The following is a 26,495-nucleotide window of genomic DNA, read 5'->3' on the forward strand; positions in this document are numbered from 1 at the left end:
AGTTTATAAGGCCCCTGAACCTTTCTGATCTCAAGTTTTCTCATTTCAGAAAATGATAATACCTTTTCTTGCCTGGTCCATAGTACGTATATTGGAAGGTTCAAATTGGTGAATATACGTGAATGTGCTTAAAATATCAAGTATTATGCAAAAGAGACGTAAGATATTCTTTTATACAGAAAGTGAAACATTAACATATAAATATAGCAAAACTCACATATGTCTAAGGATATACTCTGATCTTTGTCCAAGGATTTTTTGAAGGATATAGTAGTGATTCATTATTTACAACTAATGTCTGAGGTCAAAAGTCAGTAAAAATGCCATTGCATAGTTATTCCTTCCTGGTTTCTAAGACGTTCATGGTACTGAATTAAAAGCTACCAATTCTGTTGGTTAGGTTAATAAGCATTAAATGTTGAGAAATGACATTTTAAAAATACAGAAAGCTACAAAATGCAAATCATTTTCTCCTAATGGAACTCAAATATACTGCTTTATCTTCTATAAAATCCCTTAAGTACACTGTACATTATATTGTCCAAAGTCCTTTACATAAGAATCTACGCAGAGATTCTGCAAATTTCCATTTGAATTCAGTGCTAGAAAAAGTTTCTTTCTCCTTGAGAACTGGCATGTTTTCTTTTTCTCATATAATGAAAATAACTTTTCACATTTCCCTTTTGTCTTCGTTTTCACAAAATTTGGTGACAAGGTTACTGTTAAATCTGATACACTTAATTTCTTCTTCTTCTTTTTTTAAGGTTTTATTTATTTATTTGAAAGAGAGAGAGTGAGTGAGAGAGAGCATGAGCAGGACAAGGGGGAGAAGCAGACTCCCCTGTTGAGCAGGGAGCCTGACATGAGGCTTGATCCCAGGACCCTGGGATCATGACCTGAGCCAAAGGCAGTTGCTGAACTGACTAAGCCACTCAGGCACCCCCCCACTTAATTTCTTCTAAGAAGTCTTAATGGTCCCTCTATTTTAATAGTTTCAATGTCCATAAAAATAAAATTTAAGCAACTCAATATACTCTTACTTTATACATAGATGTAACAAATACAGTTTAAATTAAAAATAAGTGCAATTGCCAAAGATCTGCTTTAGTAAAAACAACCTAATTAAAACGAAGAACTAATTAAGATCTCTACAACTGAGCAATGACTTTAGAGCCAGATTCTAAAGCTAGTAGACGTCATCTTCTATAAGCATGTTTGCCTCACAAAAATCAGAAACTATAACAAATAAAAAAGAGTAAATTAGAGACCAGCATGCAAAAGGTAAAAAAAAAAAAAAAATCGCCTCCATTCTTTTTCTGTAAATGAAATTGATGAGTGCTATGAATAGGCAGGCCGTCAGAGCTCACGCATCTTACCATAAGCTGTTTGTGATGGTCCTGAAGTGTCTCTGCATCCTGGTTAGAATCAATAGGGACAATTTCATTTTTCCTTCTGTCGATGTTCTCCAGCATAAGAAGCAAACCATGACTCATTTCATGGAAATCCTATGAAGAAAAAAAATGGAGTATAAAATCATCGTGAATAATATATTCTTCTTTCCCTCACAGCTTAAATTTCCACTCTTTACAATTGTTACCACTAGCAGAGGTACGTTGGATTTAAGGTCTTATGCACAACTCCTTTCTGAGAAAGGCACTGGTGCTGTGGCAATTTTCTGAGCTCACGTTCTCTCCAAAAGCATCTAGTTTGTTATTTGAGGGAGAATTTAGACATAAGGAAAAACTGGCATCAAATACTTAATTTCTAGGGTTACTATACAGTTTGGAAGAAAGCAACTCTTCTCCCCTCTCTTCCCTGTATTCAAAGCTTCCCATCTTGTAAGGCCTTAATCCGATCCCTATATCCTTCATTCATCCATTTGTTCATTCATTTATTCAACACATAGTTACTGAAAATCTCTTACGCACAGGGAGGGCTAGGAGGGGGTGCAGGGGTGAGACAACAGCTTGCATACCTGCTTTCAAGGTATTCTTGGGGCACATGCAAACCTGGGAAGCAGGTTTACACTGTGCTCAGAATACAATCTGCTCCTCATCAGGACCTACAAGACCCTGCATGATCTGGTTGCTAAGCATCTCCGTGATCTTTCTTATCCCTGCCTCTCTGACTACATTCTGATCCCACTGGCCTCTTTTCTGAGCTTAAAGACACTAAGCCCTTTCCTGTTTCTGGGACATCCCATTGGCTCTGTCTGGCAATATTCCTCCAGTGTCAGCTCAAAGATTCATAGAAATTCCCTGACCTCTATTCCAAAGTGGCTTTTCTCAGTTACTCTTATCATCCACACTTGTAAGCATCTTAGTTAAGCAATTACTTGCATTTTTTAATGTATTTATTTGTGTGAGAGAGAGAGCACAAGCAGGAGGAACGGCAAGCAGAGGGAGGAGCAGGCTCCCCTCTGAGCAAGGAGCCCAATGCGGAGCTCGATCCCAGGACCCCAGGATCATGACCTGAGCTGAAGGCAGACGCCCAACTGACTGAGCCACCCAGGTGTCCCAGCAATTACTTGCATTTTTACTGTTTTTCTTCCCCAACAAAAGTAGAGGCTTTGTTGTATCCTGACTGCTCTACATAATATCTATCAGAGAGTGGGCACTCATCAAATAATTGTGGTCAAATGGATGAGTAAATATTTGTAATGCTCACTTTCATGTTCAGGAAATGTCTGCCAACATGCTCAGTAAATATCTGTTGAATGAATGAATGAGTTGGGGCTGAGATAAACTTGTGGGAATAGTCCAGTTAGCTGGATAAAAGACGGGGTCCAGATGTACAGATTCTCCAGCATAATGAATAGTTTGGGCACAATGTTATCTCATTCAAATCCTGGCTTTGGGGCGCGATTGCATCCCTCGAAGTGACCTTAATAAATCAAGTCCCAGACTCAGCTACACTGGAAATGTCTGACTCCCACAAACCTGACACTGCATCAGTGCATCCTGGAGCAGGCCCCGCCACTCTTCCAGCAGTGAGCACACACGGTCCCAGCGCCCGTTCATCTGGGACAAGCGATCTTGCAGATCTTGGCTTTTCTCACTGCCAGGCTGGGTGAACTCAGAGCTGCACAGGTTGATGGAAAGGATGATGGCTTTCCGGTGGTCCACAGCTTTCTGGAGCTCCTACAAAGAAAAAGGAGAACAACCAAAGAAAGAAAATAATAATAAAAACATTTAGAGCATAGTTTAAGATCTTAGGAAATGCTTCACCCAAATTAAAAGATCCATTCAGTAAAACTGGCCTTAACCGAATGGCTAGATAAAAGACAGTGATGCACACCACTGAGGGCCACACTGCAGTTAAAGGAAATGGATTTGATGTACACCTGACAACTCGAATAGGTTTTAAAATATGGTGTAGAGTGAAAGAGTCAGAAACAGAACAATGTGTATAACATGAGAGCATTTATGTGATTTAAAAGGCACGTGCACACATACAAATCCACATTTTTTATGCATATATGAATGAATACTCATTCAGTATTTAAGAATGGTTGCCACGGGTTTCAGGAATGGAAATTAGAAAACAGTGGTGGAATAGGATAAATAAAATTAAGAGGAACTTTGCAGGAAGCGCTGATGACCCTGTGCACCCAACTAAGGAGTCTGATGAACTCAACCCAAGCACAGGAGTTCAACAACAATAAAACAAAACAAACCCAGATGGGCAGCAGGAGATGTTCTAGTGTAAGAATCTCATCACTAGACCAATGGGACTTAAAGTTGTGTGCAGAAGAATGAAATGGGAAACTTGCTAAGAAGGCAGATTCCCAGGCCTCAGCCTCTAGCTGTTTGGACTCGGGAGGCACAGAGAGTTAGTGGCCCACAAGGGGAGAACCCTGCCAATGTCATAGGCCACATTCTTGTGATGGTGAAGAGAATGGATTGGGTATTTCAACAGCTAACCAATTCACATTGATTTCACAAAAAACTAGGTAACTTGATTTTTGCTTTATGCATTTCCCACAAATCTAGGACTATTCCAACAACTTGTGCAGCACATGATTATGCACTAATGATTCAATATTTGGGTACTGTTTAAACATCCCCAGATTAGTTTAGGGTCAGTGATCCTGCAAATCACATCTACCCACGCTACATTTTCTTCTAAGTTCTCAACATTTCTGTTATGTTTCCAGCTTGTCTTAATTTTTCACTTTCCAACAGATTCTTAAAATGCAGTAATATAGATTTGACCACAGAGATATTATAAGATCAAGAGATACTGTGGAAAGATACAGACTTATATTCAGGAAACAGACAGGAAGGACTGGGGAAGGCACACAAGAGGGTGGCTTTTTCTTATCACACAGGCTGAATTTCAAGGTCTCCTTTTCCCACCCTAATCTCACTTAGGTCTCAGACTCCGGCCAACATTTGCTTTATCAACTTTTTAAGGAGTTTGGTCATCATACACACTGCCTTACATTTTCCCAGAGAGGAAATAAAATAATTTAGGTACGTTAGAGAAAAAAGCATTTTATAATCCAGATAATATAAATTGCATCTCCCATCTGATGCCTCATCCAGAAATTGATGGGGCTAGTGCAGAAGTTATTCTATAAGAAGAAATCTGAGCAACAGTGGGGAAGACTCATTTCTCTGCAAATTTAAAACAAGCAACAAACAAAACAAGCCACCAAAACATCACCCCAAAATAAATAACATACACAAAACCCGAGACACAAATGCAGCACACTTAACCCTTGAGCCCGGAGAGCCTAGGTAGCTCCATTCTGAGGAAGAGCACATCTTGATGTTCTCCAAACAAAAAGAAAGGACTGAAGGAGCTATTAAAAACAAACTGGGCTCTCAATCCAGAGTATGCTTACAAAAGTCTCCACAGAGTAATGCATTTCAAGAACTGTGCTAAGGAGGAGTGTTAAGACCTGGAGATGGAGTTAGAGGACATTATCCTGTGCAGACGGACACCCATCCAGGCCAAAATCAAGTGCACATGCCAGGTGTTTTACCATAATTACTCCACAGTTTTATTTTGTTGTATTTATTACACTGCATATTGCTTCTTTTACTACTATAATCTATTTCAGATGTTCTGCTCTTTCCAGAATGTCAAACAATTCCACTACGTCTCTACAAAGTCAGAGAGACACAATCTTGGAGAGGAAACCTCTCTAGCTCTAGATACAGACTTGCAGGAGCTTGGTCATTTCTGCATTTCCCTTAAAAGAGGGTAAACAGGTCCCAGAGGTCCCTGGATGTTTCATGAACTTTTAATATTAGTCATTCCTTAAGAACTAAGTCATTAAATCATACATGATTATTTATACGGGGGCTGGTTCTATGACGTGGTCCATCTTTCTGCCCTTCCAAACCTGTTCTATAAATACTGATTTGGGACGGTTGGGCATTCGTGTTCATTTCTGTTGACAACTTCCCTGCAGCTGGGTGAAAATGGACCAGCTAGAGCTAGTGGTTTCGTCGGGCCAGGCAGTCCACGGGGCAGTTCTCTGTCTGGCCCCCGTGGGAAAGGCTGAGGGCAGCTACCTTGAGCTTTTTTATTTGGAGCTCGATAGCCTGGATGTCAGTGCTGAGCTCCAGGCGCCGCAGCTGCTCCAGCCCCTGTTCCGTCTCCCCCAGCCACGTCCAGATGTTGTTCAGGTCCGCGCGGAACTGCTGCCACTTCTGGAGGTTCTGTTTCATTCTCAGCTCCTTGCTCAGGGCCTGGGCCTGGATGAGTTCCCACCGGTCAATCACACCTGCAGGACCCAACACACACAGATGAGCGAGCTGCGTTTCTCCACGCAGGGTGTTTGGGAAATGCTTCAAAGATACATCGGTGGCTATGTATAAATAACAACAGAAAGAAAAGTAATTCTAGCAGGCGCTTCTGTTATTGTCAGCTGTAAAAACAAAACAAAAACCCAAACAAAACAGTATAATGGCTGTGTTTATCCTATCCGCATTTTTAATGATAATGGGGCAAAAAATCCCACAAAAACTACATAGGATTTAATACCATAAAGAGCTTTATGAAGTAATAAGCAGTAAAGTGCATGAAGATGATATTCAATTGGTTTCTTTTTGCAACAGAACTTGGAGAGCACATATAGAAAATGCCAGATGAGGGGCACCTGGGTGGCTCTGTCGGTTAAGCGCTGACTCTTGGTTTCAGCTCAGGTCATGATCTCAGCGTTGTGAGATCGAGCCCCGCGTTGGGCTCCACGCTCAGTGTGGAGTCTGCTTGAGATTCTCTCTCCCTCTTCCTCCGCCCCTTCCCCCCTACTCACACTCTTTCTCTCTCTCTCTCAAATAAATAAAGCTTTAAAAATAAAACAAAATAAAATAAAATAAAATAAAATAAAATAAAATAAAATGCCAGACAAGAGATGTTAGAGAGAGGGGCACCTGGGCGGCTCAGTCAGTTAAGCATCTGCCTTCGGCTCAGGTCATGATCCCAGGGTCCTGGGATCAAGCTCCGCATCAGGCTCCCTGCTCGGTGGGAAGCCTGCTTCTCCCTCTCCCACTGCCTTCCACTCTGCCTACTTGTGCTCTCTCTCTATCTCTCTGTCAAATAAATAAATAAAATCTTTAAAAAAAAATGTTAGAGAGAGTGCATTAAAATAAACGGGATGTGTTCCCTACCCTCCTCTGTCAGGAGATCATCGTAACATGGAGAAAAGCTCTCAGGGGAGAATCGTGTAGAGTGAGATGAGCAGCACAGGGTAACACAGGGGCAACAAGGGGCTTCAGGATCTTCTATTTCCCTCTTTCCTGACCTGAGCACCACTCACTCACCAGCTGTTTGGGTTTCCGTTGTATTCAGGTTAACAAAGCCGGGGAAATTCTCTTCTTCCTCCTTCAGTTTGTGTTCTAGTCTCTTCACCGAGTCTATACTTCCGCTGCACTCACTCAGCAATTTCATCTGTTGAGACACAGAAAACAGGCCCTGTCACAGAATTCTCAGATTCTCACAAGTGCAAGAGTTTCTGGGGGAGAAGATCCTTCTAGTTCCTTAAAAAGGACAGTGGCTGTGTTTTACTGCTCTGTGGAAGAAAAAAAATCTGCTAAAAACAAAAAAATCAAGTTCAAAAACACGTTCCTGCAACACAGGACACATTCATAGACATGCAGAACAGTGCCTTGAAGATATGCTTCGCATACTGGGTTTTGCATGAGAATCCCTCAGAATTTCTTTTACATCTCTGTCTGTTTTAGACTAAAAACCGATCTGGGATTTAAAACTCAGAGCCCTCAGCTGGCAATACAATATATAATTTTTGGCAACTTGCTTCTTCTTTCTTAAACTGAAATGTGGGAACAATAATATTACCACAAATCTCAAAGGAACATTTTTTTTGCATTAAATAATTAAAATACTTAAAAGCAGAAAGTACTATTAAAGCCAGCTGTTTCATAAGAAAATTTAAGCAATGTTTAATAGGTGTTAAGGGAATAAATTCTAACATCAAAGGAAAACATTCCAACTCCAAGTTTAATGTCATGCACAGCATTCAAAGAACTCTTGCTCTACTAACCATAAAGTTACGTCTCAAAGCCTTTAACAAATCACACTGCTATGACGTTTGACTGTTTTTGACTGAGACAGAGTACAATCTCAGTGATGTCAGCATGGTCACCATGAAATCTTATTATATTTAAAAAAAAATAAGTTTCACTATAACAGAAGTTGGTATAACGGGCCAAACTAAACAGGAAATAAACTCATGATTGATTGATTACTCTTCTGTAATTGTGAGGACATTAATATCAGCATATATAAACTACAACAATTCTCTTCTCTGGTTTCAAAAATCAGTACATTGTCATTAGACTTAGGGAAATTAATTTTTCTTTCCTTTTACTAGGCAGTCTTTTGGGTGTGAAAAGAAAGTATGAGCCATGGAAGAGATTTACTTTTAAATTCTCTTTCTTAAGTATGTGTAGGAAAATGGGCAGTTCTCCAGGAAAAATTATTTGGTCAGTAACTTGAGCAGAGCAAATAAACTCAGTATATACTTTATTAGGTAGGAATTTTGAAAACAGAAGTTAGTAATATATACAATCTTTGGCCATCTTTTCTTCAAATCCCTCTTGTTAGTCAGATTTGTTTTCTCCAGAATGAGCATACTGATAACAGAGGATAAAAATATTCCTAAAGCCAGTAAGTGAATCAATAAACCCCAGAAAAGGGGTTGTTGCATGCTTAGTATATTCCATGTTAGTAATCTATCAGCTAAATCTGCTGGCCCCAAAATTATTAGCTGAGTTTGGAAAATGCCTAATCACTTTTGAGAGCCAAAGCACTTTGTTGCTTTCAATTAAATGGATCTCACGGAGTTCTCCATGTAAAGGAACAGGTTGGTCACTGCAGTAGGTCAGTGCATCTGAGCATGGGCCCGTTTTACTCAAAAGGTAGCCTGCTAGCGTGGCTTCGTTTTGTACACCCGAGCCCATGAGCTCAAGGACAGCGTGGTGCTTCGATAGCTCAGAGAGCCCTGGGCCGCAGACAGACTGTTCTTTGTCACACAGTTATGATTCCCAGGTGCCTGCTGGCATCACAAGGGTCAGGATACTCACATAGCCTCTGTAGCTGGAGTCTAGCTCCGGTCCCGTGGGAGTTTTGCTGCGGATAATATTTTCAGTTTGCTGCATCTGAAAACGGCTCTCATCCAAGGCTCTGTCCAGTTGTCGGATCTGCGACTCGAAGGCACTGGGAGCTCCTACAGTGTCAACCACAAGAATCTTTAACACGCTTGACATTCAAGGAGAAGTTTGAGAAATTACTTCGGCTAAGGTGGTACAGAAAGGGCCTATGTGTGCGTCATTACAAAGCAAATTTAGTACTAATGTGCTGGTGAGTTAGAAGTTCAAGGACCAGACCAATCAATGAATGTGGTTGGCTCAGAGTCCTAGCAGGCCAGATACTGCAAAAGGGCTCTGCAGGGGGCTCTAACAGACTGTGTGTCTGCTCTGCTTCCAGCTGATTCCCTGAAAAACTACATATTGTAAGCTGTGGGAGGCCTCTCCAAAAGCCTAGGGTGGTGCCTTTTGCTCCCTCCAAACCAAGATGCAGCTATTTCTCATATTCCCTCTGCAGGCACTTATTAAGCAGAAAAAGATATAACCCTCTGTTTTCCTTCTGCATCTCAATAGAAGCTAGTGCTCATAGAAGACAGTCACCCTGGGGCTGCATCATTTGCTTAAGGTATGACTTCAAGTTAACCAAGAGACTAGTTCAGGTTACATATGGGTAGAGACACCAAACTACCAAAGGCTTGCTTTTGTTTAAAACCCAAACCAAAACCAGGAGAAAGCTAAGATTTTAGCATTTGCATCTAAGCGTTCTCTTAGAGCCTGGAACTTCTGGCTCATCGCCTTTCAAAGTGTGATGTGTGTGTGTGCAAAATGTGTGTGTGCGTGCGTGTGTTATGATTTTTGAACTGAACAAGAACATTGATTGTCAGAGTGAAGCTAACGCAGGGTGAAAGCAGAACATATATTAGTAAGCTTTATTAATTTTTTTTGAAAAAAGGCCTTCTAAATACACCTGGAAAGAGGTCTCTCACTGGGTATCACTGAGGAAGTCACCATTTCAGCAATGCTACTTTGCTTCAAAAACTAAGTGTAGGGCGCCTGGGTGGCTCAGTTGGTTGGGCGACTGCCTTCGGCTCAGGTCATGATCCTGGAGTCCCGGGATCGAGTTCCGCATCGGGCTCCCTGCTCGGCAGGGAGTCTGCTTCTCCCTCTGCCCCTCCCCGCTCTCATGTGCTCTCTCTCTCTCTCAAATAAATAAATAAAAATCTTTAAAAAAACTAAGTGTAAACTTACACCTTTGCAATTCACTATTGCATCATTGTGTTCAAACCCTATTCTCTCCACCTTCCCCCAAAATGCTCAGCTATGCTGACCTATAGTTTATCTAGTGCAACATTAAACAAAACTGGTTCCATTTTCCTTTCTTTATTTTATGGGGTAAGACTTATTAAGGTCAATTACGATTTTTTTTAGAGCCAGATATCTGGTCTCACCCCTGATCTTATATGTGGCCCTTGAGATCAGGAGGATGAATGATGGGCCTGAGGTCACGTTTGCAGGCCGGGAGCCCTGAGCCCCGACCGCCGAGGCACAGGTAAGTCTACGAGTCCTGGAAGTCACGAAATCAGTACGGCCACCCTCAAGCAGGGCACAGATGCTGAAGACTAGCACTTCCATCTCCCATTTTCATCATAGGTCTATACCTAATGAGACTCATTCCCATTTAACAAGCTGAGAAGTCGTTTCACTGAACTTGATTACTAAAATCTTACTCTTGGTGTTGATCAACAGAATGGGGTTTTGTTTGTTTCTACTGCAGCAGTAAGAGAAAGAGGTGGTTCCTTAACATGCTGGGTGCCACAGAGCTGTGAGAGGGACAACAGATGTGCCCAGAGAGGAAGCTTGTTACAGGTCAGGCGGAGGAGGATTGCTTTGGCTTTTTGTGCCTACCAGAGGTATTTCTGATTGCACTTTCTGTGAGTTTTACATAGGCCTCAGGACTTTCGGGGATCATTACATCTGCAAAAAGAGCACAGTCTAAGTTGACAGCTAGATTCCTTGTGGCGGGAATTAACTTTCCTGGGGAAAAAAGGTTAGTCGCTCTAGACAGGCAGAGGAATATACAGAGGAGTGTGAGCGTGCTCACCAAAGGTTTCCTGAAATAAACCATCAGAGCTCACACTGAGAATGTTTTATGAGCCAAGCACCGTTCTAAGCACTCATTTATCTTTGAAGAAACCCTACAGGGTGCATGGAAGTCTTATTCCCATTTTATTGATAAGAAAGCTGAGATCCAGAGGAATTAAATGACCTATCCAAGTTTCAACAGGTAGTAATTGGCAGAACTGAGATTTCAATCCAGACAGATTCTAGAGCAGCAGATTTCTGTCCAGTAGAAATGAAGGGAGCTACACATGTCATTTTAATGGTTCTAAGAGCCACATTAAGAAAAGTAACAAGAAACAGATGAAAATAATTTTAGTGCTTTACTTTGCTAAACCAATATATCTGAATTATGATGTGTAATCACCATAAATATTATTACTATTTTACATCCTTTCTTTGTGCTAAGTCTTCAAAACTTGTGAATTCACATAAGTACATTTGACACAGCAAAGCTCGATTTTGCAAGGTCACATTTCAGGGCTCAATATGTTCAGTCACATGTGGCTGATGGCTACATACCGGAGAGCACTGCTATAGATAAGAAATGCCTATTAGGCCTACTGTAAAAACAAAATAGAAATGAGGGAAATCATTTTCTTTTTAGATAGTGTCATACCCTTGGGAATCCAAATGGGAACCATCAGAGACAAGCAGAGACGGCCTTCTGGAGAATGTGTGAGACACATTTATAAGTGCTGTGAATTGGCCTCTGATTTTTTCTTCCATTTTTACTCACCTTCCTACAATGTTCCTCTTTCTCTGTCCACCCCTTCACTATATGTGTTTCTTACGGTTTTGTCTTTCCTGTTTTGCTTTATACATTTTTCCCGGGTGATTTCCTCTCTTCCTTCAGGGACAATTACCATGTATATGTGGATAGCCACCTAATCTGCATTTCTAGTTCTAGAACTTCAGACCCATGCAACTACTGCTGGGTATTCCATTTATATATTCTATAGTATCTCGAATTCAGGGTGTACACAACTGAATCATTACCTCCCCCCTTCTTGCTGCCCTGCCCCCTGGCCCACAGACACCCACAACACTCTCTCCCTCTTGTGGTCCTCAGGGCCTCAGTCTACCTGTACCTTTCACCAAGATACCCAAGTCTGAAAGTCAGCTCAATCCCAGTTCAATCAACCATCACTTAAGGAGGAGACTTGTCATGATTTGTCACTTCTCTTCCATTCTCTCCATCCCCAGTGTTGTTCCTTAGTTCAGGCCACCATCATCTCTCCATCCTTGATCATAAAATGTTTCCATCTGAGCTTTTCTCCAATGGATCCCTTCCATATAGTATTGAGACAGGTTCTGTTGAAAGTATGTATCTGATCATGTCAACTCCTGCTTAGAGATCTGCTGTGGTGCCCTTCAGGAGAGAATACCCTTCCACGGCAAGTAGGCTGCTATTTGACCAGGTCCTGGTTTGCCTTTCCACCTCCTCTTTGTCCACTCTGTGTCTCTCAGTCTACAGCCTTGTCATTCTGGATGAACTTCGGGTGACCAAAAGCTCTGTGGCTGATCATAAAGCTGGGTGGGCACCCTCTCCTCTCTTCCTCTGAACTTCACTGTGTCTATCTAACTGACTGCCATTTATCCTTTGGGTCTCAGCTCAAGAGTCTTCTCCCTAACGCCTTTCCTCAAAGCTCTGGTTAGTCAACCCTTGGCTGTGTTTCTGTACCACCCTGTGTACATTACATTGTAGCACCAACGTTTCACAGAGCTGTTGCTTATCTGTCTGTGTTCCACACTAGAGTGTAAGCTCTTTGAGAACAAAAGGAACCATGTGTTCCTAATACTTATACAGTGCTTGTCACATAGTAAGAATGTAAGTGTATGTGGGATAAACCAATGGTCATGCCAATTTTTGATTTGATAATCACATTAATACCCAATTATTCTATTATGTGCAATTTATTCTAATGGAGAAAGGAAGAAGAGGAGTCTGCTTAGTTTACACATTTCAAATACAATATTCAGTCCTTTTTATTTTCTTTCAATTTGGCCTATTGGAAGAGCTCTTTCCTACCTGATAAGCCAACAGCTCCTCTGAGGTAGAAATCTTTATCATCCTGACCCTCTTCATCCTCAGAGGGCAGAGCTCTGGACACAGCAGACTCCAGGTCACGACTGAGGTCATAGTCATGGTCCCACTCCAGGGGGATGGAGTCCACACTGGCAGGGGTGTCTCGTCCGGACCGCTCGCTCCGCAGGGGCTGGGCGAGTGAGAGGGAGGGGTTGGAGGAAGGCTGGGGGGAAAGCACGCCGTCCACAGAGGTGTCACGCCAGTGGAGGTCCGAGAGAGCTGCAGAGTCATCCAGCTCCAGCTCCCGGTCAGAGAGGTCATGCTCATCATCTGGGAGCTAGAAATGTAGTCAAGCCAACTCCATCACCGCAGTGGTCAGATGATGCCCTTACCACTTCTTGTTCTGCCTCTCACCAAATCTCAGTGTTCGAGCTTATCTGGGCCATATTCCTACCTCAGTGGGGGTAATTTATAACTTCCTATCATCAAATAAGTAGGGATCCTCTGACCACTTTTAAAAATGTCTTATAATCTACCAAAGCTCCAGTTTTTATCACTGGTGAATGGAAAGAATATTAAAACATACTTCAAATAATTAAGATAAAATAAGGTAATATAAATAAAGACAGCCTAGTAGCGTGCCTGCAATACAATAGTTACACAATGGCACATTTCAGGAACAAAAGGGGGTTACGAATGAAACTTTACCTGGTCCTCTTTTACCTTATATCCCAGATGCAAAATATATTTTATCAAAGAATATTCCAAACATCCTAATAACATTTTGTGATGTGATTATGGTAGCAATTAGGAAAGTGGAAGAGAAAAAAAAAAATTCAACTAAACAAATTCATCAATTGAGCAACTATTTGCTCACTTTCATCTCCTTATTTCTTCTAGAAGCGTCTTTATCTTCCATAGAAGATATGTGCCAGTATTCTCTGAGGTTTTTACATATATATTAAACTTGTTTCATACCCGAAGCAATCCTGTCTACAAGGGAGGTAGTAGTATTAAACCAGTTGAGGACACCAAGGCAAGAGACGTGAAGTAACATGCCCAAGGTTATGTAGCCAACACATGTCAGAGCTCAGATTGGAACCCACTGTCCAATGCTACCTAACCCCGTGTAACTAATTCTCTTTAGACTTAGTAACAATGAAAAAAAAAAAAAAAAAACCCAACAGATCACATACAGGCAGGCGAATCAGTTTCTTATGGTATCTTTCCACGCGCCCGAAGACCTCCTGACAGTAACGCCGGAGTTCATCCAGCTCTTCCTCGATGACGGCTGCATCCAACGGCTCACTCTTTTCTATAAGCTGTTCTCCTTGGGCAATTATCTGCTCAATCTTATTGTGGTTTAGTGAAATTTCCTGCTGGAAGGCCTGGGGAACACAAATCTTGTGTAAGTTTTTTATTGTTCACAGTGACATGAAATAATTACAAGATATATATTTAGAAAAACCAGGCAGGGGATATTGAATTTACCATACACAGTGACAAGCCAAGAAGCTATTACTTTCTAAAGTCAAATATAAAAATTTTAAATCAGAACAGGAATCAGAAATGGAGTCGTCAGAATTCCATGACCAGAAAGGCGCCTTTGGCTAATGAAATTTACTGCCACAGACGGTGTGGGTAGAGAATCACAGGAAAAAACATTTTAACCCATCACAAAGTTGATAGCACTCATTATCCCTAATGAAAAGCAATGGTAAGCAATATAGTGCCACTGAAATAAATTTAACATTTTAGAGAGTTAATTAAATATTTTAATTTTAGATCTTCTGATCATACGTCAAACATGACTAAGAGAAACCATCCAAATGATAATGTCACAAATTCTTCTCAGATGATTCTTTTATCGGTTCAGGACATAATCAGAAAAGATTATAATTATCTGAACAACAAGGAATTTGGGGGGGTTATTTAGACTCATTCTACAAAGTTGAAAAGAGTTAAGCTAGTGGGGACAGATTTCAGGGACAAATTTTAATTCAATATAAGAATAAACTCTGTAAAAGCTGAAATTACCCACTAAGGAAAAGGCTGCTGGGAGAAGGGAGCATGGTGGTGAGCTCTGCGACCCTGCCAGAGTCTAAAAAGAGTCAACTACCACTTGGTAGAAATTTCTTGTTGAAGGTTTTAAATATTGGTTTGTCTGTGAAATGACTCAGAGGAGTCAGTGGGGAAGGGGTGGGGCTATCAGGGCTCGCTACTTTCCGATTTTTTCATCCTGAGAATCTATGAGAATCTATGATTTTTGTCATCCTGAGAATTTATTCTTGCATAATACTCAAGTTGTTAAAACACTCTTCCTTTTAGGGACTCCTTATATCTAATGCGTATCACTATTTAAATTTTTAATTAGCCACTGCATTGGAACTGCACGGTGAAACATATCAAATATGCTTAAAAATTAACTTGGCATCTAAGGATGTGGGATATGTGGAATGAAATCCCAACATGAGCAAGTTGGAACATGGAAGTCAAATGAACTATTTGAAGGTGCTAGAAACAAAGCAGGAAAAAAAAAAAACAACCAGCCAAAAAACAAGATTCCTAACACCCTGGCAATGCAGTTAATAATTAAAAGTATATAGACTAATGAATGGTAGTTATCTCTGGGTAATGTTCTTTATTTCATTTTTAATACATTTTGTATTTTCTGAATTTTTTTTAATCGAGAACTAACTTTTTCAAATGAGTTCTTTACTTTGTTCTTTACAAAAGGATCTACAAATCCCTTCCTCTTCGCCTCTTCTTCGCAATTTGAAAAATCACTACCATCTTACCTTGAGTTGCTTTATTTTAGCTTGAACATCGCACTCAGAAAAATGCTCAATATTAGTGAGCTGTAGATCCATCTCTGTCAGCCACACCAGAATGCTGTCCCGAGCAGTCTCAAATTCCTCACGCTGGCCAATGAAATGCTGGATGTGAAAAGAAAATGATAAAAAACTAAAATCCACATGCACATATGGAGATGACACTGCCAATTCCAACGTTCTTCTGGAAAGTCACTTTCTCAACAAACAATGAGAACTCTGTAATCCTTTACCATATAAATTACCCTATAAACCACACTTGCTATCCCAATCTTATAAAAATCACTGAGATTATGTCTGAATATGTTCGCATGGCCCAATCCTGTCCTCTGGGTCTCTAAGTGACAGAGGAGGCATAATAAAGACCTTGAGTCTGCGCAAGATGGAGGTGACACGCTTTTGTAGGTTGTCCCATCTCTGGTTGCCGTCGTGAACCATCTGCTTTAGGCTACAGGCGGAATCGGTGCGGTTCTCTCTGGCCAGGCGACGGTACTGCTTGTTGATCAGTTCCAGCTGGGTGAGGCTCTCGTGCACCTGTCGCTGGAAAGCCTAAGACCGCAGAGAAGCATGTCAGTGAGGGGATCGGTGAAGGGCTCTCAGCAAGGGCACTGGCCTCATCCTACAGTGAGAGGGAAAGGACAATTTCTAAGGAGGGTTTATTTCCCCTTATTAAACCAGAGTAATGGGATCAGTGGGGCTAAAGGACAGGGCATAGATCAAACAAAAATATGAGAGAAATTGGTAAATAGGAATAACTATATATATATATATATATATACACAAATACATATACATGTATAATATACACATGTTCCTATGTTATAGTTTTCAAAATACTGAACAGTCCAAAAAAAATTTCCCATGAAACAAACTGATTACACAAATATTTATGTGTGCTGAAATGTGAGTCTGAAAGGTTCAGAAATTTCTGATGTCAATACTGAGAAAAGAACTATCTGTGAAAGATGTAACCTCCTAAAAATCCAGAAACTTCTTTAATTCTGAGGTCCATTAAAATAATTAAACCCCCTTTTTGCAGAAGTTGTCTAAATGCAAGCTATTATTAACTTTTAAGAAAAGCAGTTTAGTAAAATACAAGTAACCTTAAATAGAGGAAAGTTTGGAACACACACGGTTTCTTTTTTGTTGTTCCCATGAATTACTCAGTTTTTACAAAACATTTTAGAGCTGATGCACCAGCTTACATGGTAGTGTCTATTTATTTATTTTTTTTCTTTTGCAATCTTTTATTTCTACCATGTTCTATCAATCGTATTCCATTCTTGGCCCAGGTCACATACTTTGGGCAAATTTCATAACTATACCATCACTTTTAATGATGAATAGTTTTTAAATGATTAAAACATAGTCCAATTCACTTGTATCTATTTATTTTTAAGGTTACCCTATGTACACTTTCGAGTTTCTGAAATAAAATACTCTTCTTTCTCTCTGCAATATAGCATAGTTCTACCGTAAGAATCAATTAGCCAAAATAAAATGAAGTTTTTTTCAAACTCATGTATATGATTTATGACTGACATTGATCCTGACATTGGACAGAAAACTGTACTATCAAGTGATCTGTACTCATCTAAATCACAAAATTCCGCTTCCTTTGGTCCAATCCACTGTTTACTTGCTACCACATCTGTGCCTCTGATACGGCTTTCCTTCTGAGAGTTGCTTTCAGAGACTTTGTCTTAGTAAGTCTAATCTCCTATTCTATAAGACAATTTAAATTACTCCCCAGAAAATGAAGCAATAAGAAAAGTTCAGCTTTGCCATTACTGGGAGTCACAGAATGCGTTCTCCCACTGGAATGATGGTAGGTACCCCGGGGCAGGTACCCAGATCCATCCCAAATTTTCATGCATTTGAACAGGAAAAGACTGTCCTCAAACAACATTTGGTGTTTTTTTTTTTTTTTAATTTATTTGTTTCTTAAGAAAGAACATTAATTATTATAGAAGCTAACCACATGGCTAACTTTTGCCATAAAATCTGAGAGTCTAAAATAGCACCAAAAAGGACCGTGCATAATCTGCTTTGTAGTATAAGCCAATTATAGAAGGTTTAATCTTTATGAAGCAGAGCGTAGTGAGATGGAGTACATGAATACCTCCCTGGCACTGGTTCATGCCGGGAGGACCTGAACTCTACTGTACAGCCCACTGTGGCTTTTCACGAGAAATTTTCTATGGGAAAACATTTTAGATATGAAATTATTTTCCTGGAATTTGGTGGCAGAGTTATGCATAAATCCATATTTGGACATCAGAATAACTCTTATTTACTTTACATAGCATTTGAGCATTTTTATAAATTGCTGTAGTTGCTCATCTAGGACTCCTTGATTTTAAATCCCACAAGCACAAAAACCAACCTTTGTATTTACTCTAATAGGGCTTCAGTAAATGCCACGTAAACTGACATTACAAGGTAAAAATAAATTCAGTTGGATTTGGTTGGAAATTTAATCTTATCTTTAAGCATCTCAGGGATCTCGGGCAGAATTCGCAACCAAGAATGATTTTTGTAAGATGCATGCATCGGGACTTTGCTGTCAATATCTACAGGCACATATCTGCCTGTCAGGGGGAACTGATGGAAAAAGAAACTTCAAATGAAAACATGGTGAACTTTAGGCTATGTCAGGTCCTCCGTGAAAATGAGTGGCTGTTAGGGTTGTATCATCCTGCGGGGACAGAGCGGACTCAGGATCGCACAAGCAGGCCAGACACTGGAGTCGGTGCAGCTATTTTTTGTCTCTGTAACTGAAAAGTCTTGGCGACTCAAGAATGGCACTGCTTTTCGTTATTAATTAGAAGTGGCTTATGATTAAAGTGTTATTTAATTCTGGAGCCAACTCTACTTTATCAATGATGTAAAAATACATATGCCTATTCTCTAATTAGATACAGATCAAGAATATATATTTGGAAGAGAGATTTTGATAGTATGAAACATCATATTTTCATCTTAGATAGTTGATGATAAAGAATTATGAAGTTAAAAAGAATGCCAACATTTTTTCGGGAATCATGATTTATGCTTTGTAAGAGAATTTCTTGCCAATATGACTTTATTTGTAATTCTTGAGAATCTTAACGTAAAAACCTCTTTCCTCCCGCTTCTTTGCCTACCTGTGGGGCAGTAATAAAGATGACCACAAAGTCACCACCCAACTGTTTCAACAAATACTATGCAAGTGAACAGTCACTTTATGTCTTGAGACACATTAACTGGCTATGCTCATATATGGCGCATTAAGGATCAAATATTTGGAATTATAAGTCACCTCAAATTTCTTTAGTTCTTCCTTGGCAACTGTATAGAGCACCCCGGAAGAGCTTGGGAAGGCAGCTGTCCTTTCTGAAATCTTGAGCCAATCTTCAAAACGAGAATAATCATCCAGAAACTTCTGCCACAACCGCCACGTCTCTTCAATTCTGAGACAGAAAATGAAAAAAGAAAAAAAAAAAAAAAAAAAAAAAGCAGGATCCGATTGTTTGAGACTGTTTATGCTCCAGAACCCTGATGCCTGCAACGGGATTAAGAGTGCCCAAACAAGCAACTCTTGTGCCAAACAATCCGGGTGCTGTCAGCCAAGTGTGAGCACAGAGATGAAGAGACAACTGTCTGGGCTAAAATGAAACAGCTGTGAGTTCTGGGGGTTTTGTTTGTTTGTTTGTTTGCTTTTGGTTTTTGGAATAAGTCAAATTGTGTATTACAAGCACAACTGTTCTGTAACGTGAACTGTTCTGTACACGTGGGAGGGAGCTCAGAAGCGCAACGCCGGGTTTGGGGGGCACACTCATGCCACACTCATGTGCCACTGAAATAGAACGAAGGTCTCAAGATGCATGGAAGTCCAACGTCAAATTCACCCTCATCAAAATTAACCTATCACAGGAAGACAAATATTAACCTTTCAAGAGTTCTCCAAACACTACAAAGGATTGTATGCTGTAAATAGTTATGATTATTTTCTAACCCATCACTATTTTTTATGTCTTGAATTTCAAAGGGTTTTTCTAAACAAGGATAAGGTCTTTGTTTTATTATTTCATTTTAAATAAAATAATATTACTTTTCACTCTGCTAGTTCTATAACAATATACTTATTCAGCAAGGGCATATTTTTATTTTTCTGAATTATATTTAAACTGTTAGGTCAGGTATAATTCTTTTATACATTACAGTATATTATATTTGTTTTTTTTTATTTTTTTTTATCTTTTTTTAAAAAATATTTTATTTATTTATTTGACAGAGAGAGAGAGACAGTGAGAGAGGGAACACAAGCAGGAGGAGAGGGAGAGGGAGAAGCAGGCTTCCCGCCGAGCAGGGAGCCTGATGCGGGGCTCGATCCCAGGACCCTGGGATCATGACCTGAGCCGAAGGCAGACGCTTAACAACTGAGCCACCCAGGTGCCCCCACATTACAGTATATTATATTTGTATACAGTATATTTATATATAGTAGACCCCCCCCCCATCTGTGAGGGATCTGTTCCAAGATTCCCAGTAGATGCCTGAAACTGTGGACAGTACTGAACCCGTATATATACTATGTTTTATCCTAGACATGGGTATGATAAAGTTTAATTTATAAATTAAGCACAGTAAGAGATTAACAACAATAACCAATAATAAAATAGAATTATAATAGTATACTGTAATAAAACTTATATGAATGTGGTCTCTCTCAAAATATCTTACTGTACTGCATTCACCATTCTTTTAAAAATGTTTTTATTTAAAAAAATTTTTTTAAAGATTTTATTTATTTGAGAGAGAGAGAGAGAGAGAGCACAAGCAGGGGGAGTGGCAGGCAGAGGGAGAGAGAGAAGCAGACTCCCCACGGAGCAGGGAGCCCGACGACAGGCCGTGGAACTCCATCCCAGGACCCTGCGATCGTGACCTGAGCCCAAGGCTGACGCTTACCTGACTGAGCCCCCCGGGCGTCCCTGCATTCGCCTTTCTTGTGATGATGTGAGATGATCAAATGCCTATGTGATGGATGATACTACATGAATGATGTAGGTGTGTGACTAGTGTTGGGCCACTATGGTGGGGGCGGCGGGGAGCTACCGTATGACCTTTATGCTTATTTATTTTCCCAACTAAATGTGGATGGCAAGTTTGGGACACCAGAGCTCCTTTTGCACCCTGCAACCAAAAGGAAACAGTAAACAGTGGATGCCCTGGGTAGTAGCTGTTGCTGTTGTGTTTTGTTTTTTCTCTCTCTCTTTTGGGTCCTTCCTCTTTCCCAGCTCTTTGAACCTCGCTGCTTACTTGAGCCTCCTTTCCATGGACATGGCGCAGATGTTTCTCCACCGCCGGTCCAGGTTCCGCGTCGCCTGCTGGATGGAGTCACACTCCGCATCTGTGGCGCAGGCGTCGCAGTCATGCAGCAGGACCTCACACAGGTTGAGGACGGAGGCCACGCCCGTGCTGTGTTTCTCGATGTCTCTCTGAAGCTCCTGTGGGGAATGAGACCTGCTTTATTCAAATACTTGGATGCAGATGAGAGAAACTGCAACAGGCTTCGCTGACTAAGAAATGGTGAGGCAAACCCTTGACAAGTATCTCCTTTCCTTGAATGCATGAGGTTTCTTCAGCGTTGCTATGAAATATGGCAAGCTCAAAAACGGGAGAAGATGAAGCTAGAGATATTTTGGCTATGTGAGCTATGCCAAAATATAAATGGAACAAATGAAATACACTACATTAATTACATTAAGAGTAAAATTAGCTTTTGTAGTGGTTGAAGAATAAATCTTGCCCCAGACTCTACTCTATAGATACATCACTTCCATTTCGATCCACTGATCAATCAGTCAGTCAAAGGAATACATGTGCTCTTGTTAATAGCTGGCACTTAAGAACTGGGATTTCATTTCCAAAGTTCTGCAAACTGCTTAAACAGTTAGTTCTGCCATCATTAAAAAGTACCAGGGTTTAAAAGACCTAGGTTCTCTATCATATATGACATCATAACATCAACAGCTTCCCCAGTGACCAATTTTAAAGGTATGACAGAAATAGAGAGATGATGATGATAAATAAGGCACTGGATTCCCCCAGTATCACACCATGTAGAGTCTTCATATTAACTGCATAAAATGTAAATGCAAAATGTACGTTATTTTTTCTATTGAGCTTTTAACTCAATTTGTTCAAGGAATTTCATTATTAAGAGAGGCTACTGGTATTTTTTTTGCCCTATTCATCAAGGTCCTTAATGTATTTTCCTTGTCTTTAAAACAATTCTTGGATGTGCCTAGCTTTTCTCTTGTTCTAAAGATAATTCCTCAACTTACTCAAATAGCTGAAATTTATATTTTTGTGTGTGTGTTCTTCCTCCTATTTTTCTCTTTAACACCATGTTTCAATGTCTTCCATGCAAACATCAGCTTATTGTCAAATGCAATAAGTATCTTTGATTAATATTTGGAGATTTTATGAAATAGACAAAAGAAGATAGATTCTATAAAAAATATTTCTATTTCACTAAACAGTCCTTTCATATCTCTTGTGTAACCTCTTTCAGTTATGTGGAACTTATCATAAGAACTGCTGGTCTAAAAAATACAAAATTGAACTCAATATTTGCTCAAAGATGAAGACAGAGACATCTGTGAATGAGATCATTAGGTAAATTCTAGGTCTTAAAGTGCCTTTTGTACAAGGATATACATTTGGAAGTAGTGTTAGGTACATGAACATAATCAATGCATTTTAAAAAGTTATAGCATTTTGATTTAATTTTCCCCAAGTACTCAAAAGGTTTTCTTCCAGCTTTATTGAGATATAATTGACATATAACAACACTGCATAAATTTAAGATGAACAATGTGATGATCTGATGTCTGAATATATTGTGAAATGATTACCACAATAAGTTTAACATCACCTCACATAGTTACAATATGCATGTGTGTGTGTGTGCGCGTGTGTGTGTGTGTGTGTTGAGATCTACTCTCTTAGCAACTTCCAAATATGCAACACAGGATCGTTAACTATAGTCACCATGCTGAACATTACATTTCTAGAACATGTTCACCTTATAACCGGAAGTTTATAGCCTTTCACCACCTTCATCCATTTCCCTCACCATCACCCCCATCTCTGGCAACCACTCATCTACTGTTTCTATGAGTTCAGTTTTTTTTTTTTTAGAGCCCACATATAAGTGAGATTGTACAACATTTGTCTTTGTCTGTCTGACTTATTTCACTTAGCATAATGACTTTAAGATTCATCCATTTTGTTGGAAATGGCAGTATTTCCTTTCTTATGGCTGAATAATATTCCATTGTGTATATATACCACATTTTCCTTATCCTTTTATCTATTGATGGATACTTAGGTTGTTTCCATGTATTCACTGTTGTAAATAATGCTTCAGTGAACGTGGGGGGTGGAGATACCTCTTCAAGATAGTAATTTCATTTCTTTCTGAAACCTACCCAGAAGTGGAATTCCTAGATAATACGGTATTTCTATTTTTAATTTTTTGAGAAACATCCATAATGTTTTCCATAGTGATGATACAAATTTACATTCTCACCAATAGTGCATGAGGGTTCTGCTTTCTCTACATCCTTGCCAGTATTTGTTATCTTTTGTCTTTTTTGGTAATAGCCATTCTAACACGTGTGAGGTCATATCTCATTGTGGTTTTGATTTGCATTTCCATCATGATTAGTAATGTTGAGCATCTTTTCATGTACCTATTGGCAATTTTAATATCTCCTTTGGAAAAAATGTCTACTCAGGTCTCTTTCCCATTCTTTAAATTGGATTATTTGGGGTTTTTTGCTATCGAGTGGTAGGAGTTACTTATATATTTTGGATATTAACCCTATCAGATTTGTGGTTTGCAAATATTTTCTCCCATTCCAGAGGTTGCCTTTTCATTTCATTAATCATTACTTTTGCTTTGCAGAAGCTTTTTAGTTTCATTTAATCCAACTTGTTTATTTTTGGTTTTGGTGGTTGTACTTTTGGTGTTATGTCTAAAAAATCATCACCAAGATCAATGTCAACAAGCTTTTTCCCTACGTTTTCTTCTAGGAGTTTTATGGTTTCAGGTCTTATATTTAAGCCTTTAATACATTATTTTGAGTTAATTTTTGTTAAGTGTTGTAAAATAGGGGACCAGTTTCACTCTTTTGCATGTGAATGTCCAGTGTTTCCAACATCATTTTTTGAAGAGACTATCCTCTTCCCAGTGGGTATTCTTGGCTCCCCTGTCAAATATTAGTTGACCATATATGCATGGGTGTATTTCTGGGCTCTCATTCTGTTCCACTGGTCTATGTGTCTGTTTTTATGCCAGCATCATACAGTTTTGATCACTACAGCTTTGTATCATAGTTTGAAATCAAGAAGTGTGATAACTCCAGCTTTGTTCTTTCTCAGGATTGCTTCAGCTATCTGGGGTCTTTTGTGGTTCCATACAAATTTTAGAATTGTTTTTCTATATCTGTAAAAAGTGCAATTGGAATCTTGATAGGGATTGTATTCAATCTATGGATAGCTTTGGTTGTATGCTCATTTTAACAATATTAATTCTTCTAATCTATAAATGTGGGCTATCATTCCATTTGTGTCTTCTTCAATGTCTTTCATCCGAGTCTTATAGTTTTCAGTGTAGAGATCTTTTAGCTCCTTGGTTAAATTTATTCCTAAGTATTTTGTTGTTTTTGATGTTATTCTAAAGGAATTGTTTGGTTTTTTTTTTCAGATAGTTCATTGTTAGTGTATAGAAATGCAACTGGTTTTTGTATGTTAATATTTTTGTCCTGCAACTTTACTGAATTTATAAGTTCTAACAGTTTTTTGGTGGAATCTTTAGGATTTTCTATAGGTAAGATTATGTCATCTACAAACAAAGAATTTTATATCATCCTTTCTGATTTAGATGCCCTTTATTTTTTTTTCTTGCCTGATTACTCTCTAGTAGGATTTTGAATATTATGCTGAATAGGCCTGGTGAGAGTGGGCATCCCTGTCTTGTTTTAAATCTTAGAGGAGAAGCTTTCAGCCTTTCACCATTGAGTATGATGTCATATAGCCTTTATTATGTTGAGGTACATTTCTTTTATATACCCACTTGGTTGAGAGTTTTTATCCTTTGAATTTTGTGAAATGTTTTTTTCTGTATCTATTGAGATATTATTTTTATATTTCATTCTAGTAATGTAATATATCATATTTATTTTTATATGCATATGTTGAATCATTCTTGCATGCCAGGGATGAATCCAACTAAATCATGGTGTATGATCCTTTTAATGTGCTGTTGAATTTGGTTTGCTAGTACTCTATTGAGAATTTTTACATCTATATTTATCATGAGTATTGGCCTATAGTTTTCTCCTCTTGTGGTGTCCTTACCTGGCTTTAGTATTTCTTGCCTTATAAAATGAGTTTGAGAGTGTTTCCTTCTCCTCAATTTTTTAGAGGAGTGAGAACTGGCTTTAAATGTTTGGTAGATTTCACCTGTGAAACCATCTGGTGCTGGACTTTTCTTTGTTGGGAGGGTTTCGATTACTGATTCGGCCTCTTTACTCATTATTGGTCTGTTCATATTTTCTACTTCTTCCAAATTCAGTCTTGGTAGGTTGCATGTTTCTAGACGTTTATCCATTTCTTCATAGTATGTTATTATGATCCTTTGTATTTCTTGTAATGTCTCCACTTTCATTTATAATTTTTATTTATTTGGGTTCTCTCTTTTTTTTAAGATTTATTTATTTGAGAGAGAGAGAGAGTAAGCACATACATGAGTGGGAGGGGCAGAGGGAGAGGGAGAGAAAATCTCAAGCAGACTCCTTGCTGAGCACAGAGCTTGACACAGGGCTTGATCTCATAAACCTGAGATCATGACCTGAGCCGAAATCAAGAGTCAGATGCCTAACTGACTGAGCCATCCAGGTGCCCTTCTTTGTTTTTCTTGGTTAGTCTAGCTAAAGGTTTGTCAATTTTGTTTATCATTTCAAAGAACCAGCTCAGTGCTGTTAATCTTTTATATTGTTTTCCTATTCTCTATTTCATTTATTTCTGCTCTAATCTTTATTATTTCCTTTCTTCTGTCAGTTTTGGGTTTAGTTTGTTCTTCTTTCCTAGTTTTTTGAGAGGTGAAAAATTATGTTGTTTATTTGAGATTCTTTTTCTTCATGTATGCATTTATCACTCTAAGTTTCCCTCTTAGAACTGCTTTTGCTGCACCCCTTAAGTTTTGGTATGTTGTGTTTCTTTTTTTTTTTGTTTGTCTCAAAATATTTTTTATTTTCTGTTTGTTTTCTTCTTTGCTCAGGAGTGTTGTTTAATTTCATGTATTTGTGAATTTTCTAGCTTTCTTCCTGTTAACTGATTTCTAGTTTCACATCATTATGATCGGAAAAGATCCTTGATATAATTTATATTTTCTTGAATTTGTTGAGACTTGTTTTGTGGCCTAACATATAACCTATCCTGGAAAATGCTCCATGATCTGAGGTAGGGGGTGGAGTGCCACTGACCAGGCTCTGCAATCAGCTCTGGTTGGGTGAGGTCCCAGGCTATGCTCCCTGACAGGGCAGTGCCACTGGCTGGACTCTGTGATTGGGTAGGGCTAAGGTTGAGCTCTGCAACCACTTCTGGTTAGGTTGGAGAGTAGGCTGTGATCTTAGACTAGATGGTGCTACTGGCTGAACTCTGTGTTCAGGTAGTGCCACGCGCAGGGCTTTGCAGTCGGACTCGGTCTCAGGCTGGCTCTTTGATTGTGCAGGGCTGCGGGCTGTGCCCTGGAACTGGGTGAGGTGATAGTCTGGGCTTTGCCATCAGGTGGGCTGCTGGCTGTGCTACCTTACTGGGCAAGGTCACTGGCTAGGCTCTCTGATAAGGAGGGACCTCCAGCTGTATCCGAAAGGGTGTAGAACTAGAGACTATGCTCCATGG

General features: G+C 39.5%; 1 protein-coding gene across 4 annotated transcripts in view; it reads right to left on the bottom strand.

Moving 5' to 3' along the window:
• SYNE1 (spectrin repeat containing nuclear envelope protein 1) overlaps window positions 1-26,495 on the bottom strand; it is a 444,246-nt gene that overhangs the window by 10,951 nt on the left and 406,800 nt on the right. For 3 of the 4 annotated variants that reach the window (XM_045865766.2, XM_064598230.1, XM_045865765.3), the window contains 12 exons: window positions 20,841-21,028; window positions 18,841-18,991; window positions 15,906-16,088; window positions 15,507-15,644; window positions 13,905-14,096; window positions 12,712-13,045; window positions 10,467-10,535; window positions 8,559-8,701; window positions 6,777-6,903; window positions 5,526-5,737; window positions 2,940-3,140; window positions 1,377-1,505 (listed from right to left, as the gene is read on the bottom strand). In XM_045865766.2, the coding sequence (XP_045721722.2) occupies window positions 1,377-1,505; window positions 2,940-3,140; window positions 5,526-5,737; window positions 6,777-6,903; window positions 8,559-8,701; window positions 10,467-10,535; window positions 12,712-13,045; window positions 13,905-14,096; window positions 15,507-15,644; window positions 15,906-16,088; window positions 18,841-18,991; window positions 20,841-21,028 (2,067 nt within the window). The remainder of the gene's footprint in view (window positions 1-1,376; window positions 1,506-2,939; window positions 3,141-5,525; window positions 5,738-6,776; window positions 6,904-8,558; window positions 8,702-10,466; window positions 10,536-12,711; window positions 13,046-13,904; window positions 14,097-15,506; window positions 15,645-15,905; window positions 16,089-18,840; window positions 18,992-20,840; window positions 21,029-26,495) is intronic. The other variant, XM_064598231.1, reaches the window with a different exon arrangement.

The sequence above is a fragment of the Mirounga angustirostris genome, unplaced genomic scaffold (genome assembly GCF_029215605.1).
Source record: "Mirounga angustirostris isolate CCGP_5_RB_7025 unplaced genomic scaffold, mMirAng1.0.hap1 SCAF_8, whole genome shotgun sequence".
NCBI lineage: Eukaryota > Metazoa > Chordata > Mammalia > Carnivora > Phocidae > Mirounga > Mirounga angustirostris.